This window comes from Zosterops lateralis, assembly GCF_965231275.1.
Source record: "Zosterops lateralis genome assembly, chromosome: 19".
Classification (NCBI taxonomy): domain Eukaryota; kingdom Metazoa; phylum Chordata; class Aves; order Passeriformes; family Zosteropidae; genus Zosterops; species Zosterops lateralis.
The window spans coordinates 2,982,434-2,992,243 of NC_139779.1; the positions used below are offsets into that span (position 1 = coordinate 2,982,434).

General features: G+C 41.4%; 1 protein-coding gene across 1 annotated transcript; it reads left to right on the top strand.

The window, feature by feature from the left end:
* The first annotated feature begins 314 nt into the window (after positions 1-314).
* Positions 315-9,553, top strand: SKA2 (spindle and kinetochore associated complex subunit 2). Its single transcript, XM_083875191.1, has 7 exons — positions 315-367; positions 4,659-4,748; positions 5,376-5,552; positions 6,705-6,791; positions 7,825-7,861; positions 8,488-8,620; positions 9,071-9,553. Exons 1-7 carry the CDS (start codon positions 335-337, stop codon positions 9,195-9,197), a joined length of 684 nt encoding a protein of 227 aa, XP_083731317.1. The 5' UTR covers positions 315-334; the 3' UTR covers positions 9,198-9,553.
* The last annotated feature ends 257 nt before the right edge of the window (positions 9,554-9,810 follow it).

Sequence of the window (9,810 nt, forward strand, 5' to 3'; positions counted from 1 at the left end):
ACCGGCGCCACCGGGAGAGAACCGGGGAGGGAGAGTGGCGCCCTCGCCCCCTCAGGGCCGCAGCGGACGGGCCCTCACCGCTTCCCGCCAGCGCCGCGCGCCCCGCCCCGGCCAATCACGGCCGGAGCCCACTCCGGGCCAATGGGCTCGGCCGTACCTCGGAGCGGGTTTACATTCTCCGCGGGCCAATGGCGAGCGCGCCCCGCGAGGCGCGGGCCAATGGGAGGCGCGCAGCGAGTGACAGCTGGCCAATGGGCGCCGCCGACTCTCCCGTGCCGCGGCGCGGGGGGTGGGGATCTCCCCGCCGCCGCCTGAGGAATGTCAACTATTCAACATGGAGACGGCGGTTACCAGGCTCGAGACCCTGGTGAGGGCGGGCGGCGGCCGCGCTGAGGGGCGGCCGCGCCGCGGGGCCGGCGGCGGCGACGCCTCGGAAGGCGCGGAACCGCCGCGGAAGGGAGGGAGGGGAAGGAAGGGAGGGAGAAGCGGGCGCGCGGGCGCGGCGCGACGGAAGAGCGGCCGCTCAGCCGCGCCCCGCGTTCCCCCATCCGGGCCCTGAGCGCGGCCCGCGCCGCCCTCGACGGGGCGCCCGCCGGCCGCGTCCGGGTCAGGCGGGTTCGGCCGGGCCGGTCCATTCCATTCCACCCCCCCTTCCCCCTCGAGGGGCGGGGCTTGCGCCGCTCCATTCACCCCTCGGCGCGGGGCAGGGCGCGGCCATTTCCCGCGCACCTGGGGGGGGCGGTGGGGTGGGCGCGCTCATTGCCCGCCTGGCGGGGGGACGCGGCCGGGCCGGGCCGCTCCATGTCCCCGCGGCGGGAGGGGGGAGCGGGGCAGAGAGGAGCTCCCGGACTAGTCCATTTTATTTTTTTGCCAGAGGGTGGAGCGCTCACCTGGGCTGGACCATTTTCGCTGTGGGAGGGGGGGGGAGAGGTGGGCTGGGCTGGTCCATTGGCGCAGGCGCGCGGGGGGAGCGGGGCGATGGTCCCCTCTCTTCCCCAGCCCAGAATTCCCGGAGTTTTTCCAGCTTTTCTCTCCGTCCCGGTGCTCTGAGGAAGCCCCTGGAGCGCGACGGGGCTGTCCCTCACGTAATGAACGCCTCTCTGCCAGCCCCACTCCTGGAAAAGTGAGGAAAAGGCAAAAATTAACCTCTCCAAAAAGAGCTGTGCTGTGTTTTTTCACGTTGGAGAGGCGCTGGGAGCTGTGTCCAACCAACCAAGTTCCTTGTGCCATCCCTCAAATCTTCATCTTACTTCTATATAATATTTTTTTCCATTTTTGCCCATAGTGTGACTTTGATCTCTCTATATCTAGTATTCTGTATTTTTTCTTAGCCTAGTTTAATTTAGAAATGTGTTTAAAGCTACTTGGGTTAGAGCTTTTATTGGTTTATTTATTTATTGTCACGGTTTATTTCTATGTTTTATTGAAAGTCATGCTTTCAAGTGATTCTCATTTTAGGACTTTTGAATAGAGAGGTGGTTTTTTTGCCCCTTTAAGATAACAGGAGCTTTTATTCTGGAATTCAGAATAATCTCACATCTCACAGCTTTGTGTCTCTTGCCTTTCCTTCTGCTTTGTTGTTTCCCCGTCCTGGATTTCCTGTGAAGTCAGCTCTCTCCACAGAAGTGTGATAAAACAACACTTCTTGTTTCCCTGGAGGTTTTGACATGAATTTCGTGGAAATCTTCCTTTTGGTCTCGTGGAACCAGGGATAAAGTAATTAGTGGGAGCTTAAAGAGCACAATGGGCTTGAAAATAATAAAATCAATCAGGTAATCAATGGTTATTTGTAACAGGAGCACTACAAGTTTTAGATTAATTATGGGAAAGATCATAAAGCTGTCAGTGCTTCGTTCAGAGCAGTTCAGTTCTTTTCTGTCACTGTTATTTGGGATATTTCTCCTCCTCTGTCCCCGAGTGGTGTCTGTCCAGTGCCCTTTTTATGTTGTACTACTGGTGATGATGCACAAAAAGCAGTGCAATGTTAAAAGGGCATTGGCCAGCAATACAATCTGCATTATTCTGTGTCCTTCTTTAAATAATACACAAGTCCAAAATCACTGTCTGAGACTGAGATTGCCACTGGTTTATTTTTTTTTACTCCTTGTCTTCTACTTCCTTGCCAAGGAGGGACATTTAGTGACAAATGGCATCATCTCTGTGTCAGAAATGACCCAGGTGACTCAGCTGTGGGTTCATCAGCACAGATTTCCCTTTCTCCACTCCATTCCCAAGTTTCTTTGTGTTTTGTTAAGGATCTCAGGTGCCTTCAAACCCTGAGAGTTCTCCAGCTCTCAGTATGAAATTATTGTTGTGTTAAAAAAAAAAACCCAGCTTCACTGAGATTTGTGGGATTCACCCTCCCTGTGATGGTGTTGGACACCCCCAGAATTGGGAAAGGAGGGTTTAAGTCCATTTTACTGTGATTCAGCACCTGCAAATTATAAAGAATTAACTTTACTGTCCAGAAGATATTCCCTGTAATGCAGTTTAAGAACATCTGGCTGGTGGCAGTATGGAACCTTAGCTGGCAAATCCTAGCAATAAATACACTTGGAAATGGAATTTCCAGTTTAAAAAGCACCACATGGCTTGAAATTGAATTTCTGACAGATCTGTTGAGCGTTTTTGTTGGGTGGTTGGGTTTTTTTCCCCTTCATGACCAGTGGAATGGCAGATTATGAATATTAATAATAATAATGTGAGTTTTTGTGTGTGTGTGCATGTCAGAACTTGGTGAGCTTTAATCTTACCCAACTCTTCACAATCCACAGAAACCTCTGGCTGAGTTGATGTGGTTTTTTTCCCCTTTTATCTTTTTTTTGGTGAGTGTATGATTGATTGTTGCCCAGAATTGTTGCTGCTAACGAGTGCTCTGACTTTATTGCACTACTGTACTATACAGAGAGCAGTGCAATAGTATTGTCAAAGCATCTGAGAGCAGAGCCCTCAGCACTGGCCTCACTCTTGCCTCAGTTTCTAACATTTTCTTCTAAACCTGTGAGTAAATTACAAATTTACACATCAAACCCTGCATTTTTTGTGTTATTTATTGTAAAATAATCATTCTACAAATGCTTCTGACCTAGAATATTAAGGGAGGGGGGGATTTTTACAGGTGGATGTTTCCTGAAATGCAGCAAGAAATGAATATTTATAAAACTAAAAGCAGTCATAATGAGCTGTGTCAATCTCTTCACAAATATTAAAATTCTGGCCACATTTAGCTTCACGTGCAGTTTTTAATGTCCTGAATTACAGTAGCAGCATGATGTTAGTTAGCTCCTTATGGAAACCTCAAATTATCAGGATTGAATATTTAATGGGTCATTTTGAAAGCAGCTCATATTTGTTGCCTGCTTTCCCAAAAATTGATCACAAGGAGGAGCTGGAGAAAAGCAAAAAAAAAAAAAAAAAATTAATCCTTTTGGGGTACCTGCCTTGGAAATGAAAACCTACAAATATTTCTTAGTGTGGGAGAACAGAAACCATTGAGCAGTCAGGGGAGAAATCCCTGGTGAACTCATTAAAAATGCAGAGTGTACTGAAAAAAAAAAAAACCTATTTTATTCTTGGATTTTGTCCTGGCTGGTTTCTGGGGCAGGTGTGGGAAGGAGCTTTGCTGGGCAGATGGTGAGTTATGGCAGCTCTGGGTGAAAGCTTTCCCCTTGATTTATAGATGCTCGAGCTCTTCACTGGATTTATTTTCCTTTTCTTAAGCTATTATTTGAAAATGTACTGGAGGTGTGTGAAACATCATCCATCTTCACTGCCTCAGAGAGAGGCTTTTATTGGAGAGTGTCCTGGACCAAATCCTGATCCTTCAGGCTGAATTTCCAGATCCCCAAAGCCATTAATGGCTATTCCTTAAGGTGGATCCCATGGCTGATGTTTAAAACATAAAAACATCCCTTTGGAATCCCAGCCTGACCACAGGCTGTGGATATTTGTTCATTTAAAACAAATACAGCCTTACTTTGATCCTTAAATAAAAAATTGGAATGGTTATTTTGGGGTTAATCTCAATATAAACTGTGAAAAGCGAGTTAAGGAAGTCACAACCAGTTTAAACTTGCTTTCCTCATTGTCTTCTGTGACTGTAAAAATCACTGAATTATTATGTCAAAGAATTAATGACTTGCTTGGGAGCTGGGAAAAACTGCCTTTCTTGAAAATGGAAGTCTTTAATAGATATTAAAATTGCAGACTAAAATTAATTAAGTAGTAATGCTATCAGCAGACTGCTTTACAAGGCAATTAGACAATTCTCTGGTGGCTTATTTATCCCAAGGAAAGAAGAGTGATGTCATCGATTTTATGAGCTGTTAGTCAGTCTGGTTTATTGGGGAATAATGAAATGTATTGTGGGCATTAAAACCATCTGAAAGAACACATCCCTGATATGATTATTAATAAAAGCTCTGATGATACTCTTGGATCCTGAATTTACTCCTAATCTCCTCTGTGCAAATGACTGAGTGTTGTAGTTTTGCTAACAGAACTCTTTATATGTCTGAAATAATTAAATTTGAAAACTTTTATGGTCCCTGAGCTTTTCAAAGTGAGGCAGCTGCCTCCTGCTTTCCTGAAACACAGGTTGGGGTTTGTCTGCTGTTTTTTGAGTTTTAATTTACTGTGCCTGACCTTAAATATTTTAGTTCCAGAAAGCAGAATCTGATCTGGATTATATTCAGCGCAGAGTGGAGTTTGAAATAATGAAAAGTCTTCCTGATGATGCAGCAGCAGAGGTAGTATTTTCTGATCAAATTCAGTTTTATTGCATGAAGTTGGTAATAAATGAGTATTTTACTTTCAACCTGAAATATCTGTGGCTGTTTGTTCATCTAGTTGTCAGGCTTTAAAAATTATTATTATTATTATTATTATTATTATTATTATTATTATTATTGTCAGGCTTTAAAATTATTATTAATAATATTACTACTACTACTACTATTATTATTTCCTGCATCCTATATCAAGATAAGTGGCCTAATATGAATTCAAACCAAACTCCTTTGGTTTGTTGTTATAGTGAAATTCTCCCATGTTCTGCTCTGAGAAATCAGTGGTGTCAACACCTAAATTCAGGTTACAGATTCCAGTCTGAGCTAAAACTCACTTTTGCTCTGAGAACAAAGATAAACTTGCCAACAAGCAAGTGACTAAATTCAGATTTTTAGGGGGAGAGGTGAGAGGAAAAACAATAAATGACATCACGTAACGGATTTTATAAATCCTTTTTTTTTCTCCTGTACGTTTTCACTGTAAAGTGTCATTTCCTATTAGATATCCAACACCAACACTTCTAACTGCTGTGTGGCCACATTAATGTTATAATTTCAGGCAGTTTAAATGTTGTTGTGCCCACCCAGGAGAATCCAGCTGCTCTCCTGAAGGAGCTGCCGGCGCTGAAATCCCGGTACAAATCGCTGTGCGCGCAGATGGAGGAGATTTCCCTGGAGCAGAAGGAATCCATGCAGAGCATCCGGGCTGCCCTGGAGAAAACCATGAAGATCGTTCAGGCACTGCAGCAGCAAACCGGGCAGGAGGTGGTGTTTTCATTTTAATCACTTTGTTTCCTCTCCTGTGGATGAACCTGAACTTTGTAACCTTTACATCCCACCAGAGGTTCCACTGGAAACTGTTTTTTGTGCAGACTTTTAGGAGATAAGGAGACAGGTTCCCAGAGGAAATGCTGGCAGGATTGGAGCTCTTTTTGTAAATCCCAATCCCCAGCAATTCAATCTAGTTTGGAGTTTAAATTGAGTGACACAGTTTGGGTCATTTCATAGGAATTGACACTTCTGTGCACGGCTGTGTCCAACTGTCCAAACTGACAGTTTTTACAAGTAGACACCTTAAAGAAAATAGAAAGTGAAACCAGCTTTAAAAGGCTAAAAAGCTTTAAAATGACAAATGTATTTTCAGTGTCTAAAGGGAGAAAGTTAAAACCATTGTCACAAACATCCTGGGACTGCTGTTATTCCAAAGCTGTTTTTCCAAAGATAATGTTTAAATTGTTAAAAACTCAGCAACAAACAACATTTTCTTAAGTGGTCTTCACTGCTTCATTATTGAACAGGTGAAAGCATTCATTTTAACCTTTTACAAATTTAGATTATTTAGATCAATGTTGTAATGATGGTGCCTGGAAATTGGGTTTAATCTGTCAACAGCTCTTGGGCAAGTTACTGGTAATTTTTGATAGACAAAATGGGCTGTGTCATGATTTAAAAGACAGTGGTTGTATGCCACAGAAAGGAAAATAGATCATATCTTGCTGTGTTTCGAGGATATTCTGCCCAGAATAATTTTGTATTTGGATTTTCTCGAAGTGGAAGAAACTCCATTTCTGGAGTTATATGTAGAGCTTTAAGTAAAGATTTTTCTTGTACTTTTTATATTTCCTAAACCAAAGATGGATTAAGCTGGAGAAATAGAAGTCTTTAAATTAAATACTTTTTTTTTCAATTGAAAAAAATATATTATTTGATTAATTTATAGCATTGGTGCTAGAGGAAGATTATGGTTGATTTTTCAGAAATGCTTTGCTTGTAAATGTGCTTTCAGTGGAAGGAAATCAGGAGTTTACTGTCAGGTTCCATGAGCAAAGGGCTGCACAAACATTGAGTCCTTCTGTAAAGATCAGGAACTGAAGGATCAGACTTCTCTGTGTTTCCTTTTTTTTATTATTTTCCCAGAGCTTACCTCTGTCAGCAGAAGAACAGACTGCAGCCCAGCAGTTAAAGTTGCAAACTGGGAACGAAATGGAATTTTCAGTGGAAGAGGTAATTAGGGGATGGAATGTCAGTATTCCAGAAACTTTTAATCCCTTGTGCAGCTCAGCTGAATGCAGGAGGGGCTGATTTGGAGATTTGATACCTCTCAAATCAGTGGAATTTTTCAGAAATTGGATTAAGCTGCTTAACAAACCTTTTCATTTTTTATTCTGTACAGATTAAACTATTTTAATTGCTCCAATTAGATGATCCACAAAGGAGAAAATAGCTCTGGTGGAAGACTTTGTTCCTGTTATTTTTTTTAATTGGGATATGTTTATGGTTCTTGTCGGGGATGCTGTTGGTTGCTCTTGTTGATCTTCTTGATAAAGAAACATTTGGGTGGGAGGGAGGGATGTCATTGGTTCAAACCAATGTGGGGAGAAATTTAATTTCCTGTAAAATATTAAACAAATTTTGGGTTATGAGTAACAATCTGTTCCAACTGCAATGCAGTAGAACTTAGATCTAAATTAATATTTGTTAAAAAATCAGATATTCTCCCATAGCTCAATATGTAATTATCCGATTTAATTATCTGCAAATATTTGCTCTGGGTCTCATATTAAAAATATTAAAGCAGGTTAACAGAGGGTGTTTCTCTGATTGACCTTTTCTTTTTCTGCTTCTCAGTTCCCACTGTCACCCTTTATTTCCACAGTTGGTTTGCATGGACCCTGTCCAGTTCCTGCAGCTTCACTCACCCTTTTTGTTATAAATATCTGCTCCTCCCTTGAGAAATGCTCTCAATTTATGCCCAGTACTAATTCTAAATCATTTGCAGTGCTTTCACATCCATGCTGGAAAGCTGGAGAGGCTCATAAATCCCACTTGTAAATCGTTCTGTATCCATTTTAAACTTAATTTTATTTTAAGCTGTGTTTAATCCCTGAGATTTTGCTGTCGACTTCAGTGGCTGCAAGATCCTTGGTTATCCAATGGTAAAATGGAATTAATGTAAATTTCATGCAGAAATCAAAGTGTAAAAAATGATTTCTAGGCAAAACACTAATAAATACTGACAATTATTGTTTATTTTTAGCCATCCTGCCCAGGATCCTGCCCTGGCTCATCTGAAGGTAAGTGCTGAAAAAAAAAATTTCCCACTGTTTTCTTCTCATAAAAGCTGTGATAGGCACTAATTTCATTATTTTCACTCTGAAGCACCAGTATCTCTGTTTTTATATGAAGAATTTAGACTTTATTAGAAGGACCTGAGCCCTTAGTTACATTCCAGGAATAGTTGCCATGTTTCTGGGATTTTTTTTCCTTGCTTTCAATGGGATTGATGTGGAAAACTTGTGTTTATGGTCTGAAAGAAATGGTGCACTAAACTTATCATAGAAATAGCTCTTTTAAAATTCATTTATCCCTGCTTATAGAAAGGAATTTTCACAGTTGGTTCTGGCTTAAAAAGAAAAAAAAAATTAAAAAGAAAAACAAACACCAAACAAAACCAGCTGGTCATTGACAGAAAAAAATGTCAATCCTCATCAGATCTCAAAAAAAAAAAAAAAAAATTTTACTGAGTCTGTTTTTTCCTCTCCTTTTTCTTGCTGGAAAATCGTCCTTTTGTCCACTCAGAGCTGTTGTTAAACACTAATGAAACCCAATTGACCCAATTTCTGAAAAAAAACCAGATATTTTCCATTTCCTTTTTTTTTTTTTTTTTTTAAACAAATATCTTCTGTTTCCAATTTTTCAGAAGCCCAGTTCACACCACTGACTGAGGAAACATTTGTGAGTGTGCCCAGGAGCATCAGGAGCACTGTCAAATTAGCAGACTTGAACTATTTGTACAAGGAGTTACATAACCACTTCATTGTACAGAACAACAGGTAATTTTATCAACTGTAAAGGATTTCAGCTTTTTCAAATTAAATAAAACCAGCTAGTTAAGCATTCACTGCCATATTTTAACTTAAAAAAGCCCTGACATTAAACCATGACCCCCAAACTCTGCTCTCTCCTCACCAACCCCTCCTGACCCTTCCCTGGGGTAAGTGCTGGGGATTTCTTACAGGCTGATGTTACAAAAAGAAAAAAAAAAAAAAAAAAAAAAAAGGAAGTTTTAAACTCAGGAATTTTGTCTTTTTAACCCTGATCTTAGCAAATGACTGCTGTGATTTGGAGTAGCATAGAAACGTTGATGGTAGTGTGAATTAAATTTGAGATTTGCAGAGCATTCACAATAATCATTGATTAAACAGCATGTGCTTTTTTAAGCCTTTTTCTGTCTTTTTCTGCTGTTTGATCCCTGTTTTTCTTAAATTGTTTCTGTCTTACAGGGCAGCCCTGAGCCTTTCCCAGATGAACAAGATGAAGATGAAAGCCACTGACTTAAGAATTCAAATCCTGAAAGAACTGGGGATCGTGGAACTCGACAAACAAGGAAATGTTAAATTAGCTGTGTGAATGAAACCTCATCTGACACAGAAACATCTCGGTCACAGCTCCTGGATTATTAAGGAGCAAGAATTTCCCTGGAACAAGAATTCCAAGTGCAGTGTAGGGGAGTTGTTGATGTTTCTGTGCAGACATTCTGTTGGTAATACTTGAAATTGGAGAGTTCAAGAACACTGAGGTTGGCACTTTACCTTGGCTGTTTAAAGGATTAATGGTTGATGCATTTTTAAGGAATGTTGTGAGCCCTGTGAAGCTTTCCATTTCCTTGCTGCATTCCTGAAGGCGTTTTCAAGGCAAATAATCCAAGCCTCTCTTAATTGTACTTGCATTCCTGAATAAAGATTTATTATACTTTTGTTACGTGACTCCTGACCCTGCTCCCTGCCCCGACCCCCTGAACCTGCTCCCTGACCTGATTAATCTTCCTTTGATGTGAATTCTCTTGGGGTTTTTTAAAGTCCAGCCTGGATCAGAAGGGATTTCTGGGCACTGCAGCTCAGGGCAGGGTCCTCAAAATCCCCAAGGATGGAGAATTTACAATTTCTGTTACCCTGTTTGACCACCCTACCAGTGAAAAACATAGGATTTTTTTCTTTATATTATATTTCTATAATATATTTTA

Coding starts and splice junctions, on each gene's coding strand:
- SKA2 (XM_083875191.1), top strand. CDS start 335: ATGGAGACGGCGGTTACCAGGCTCGAGACCCTG. Junction 6,792..7,824: donor TGGAATTTTCAGTGGAAGAG/GTAATTAGGGGA, acceptor GTTTATTTTTAG/CCATCCTGCCCAGGATCCTG. Junction 8,621..9,070: donor TTCATTGTACAGAACAACAG/GTAATTTTATCA, acceptor TCTGTCTTACAG/GGCAGCCCTGAGCCTTTCCC.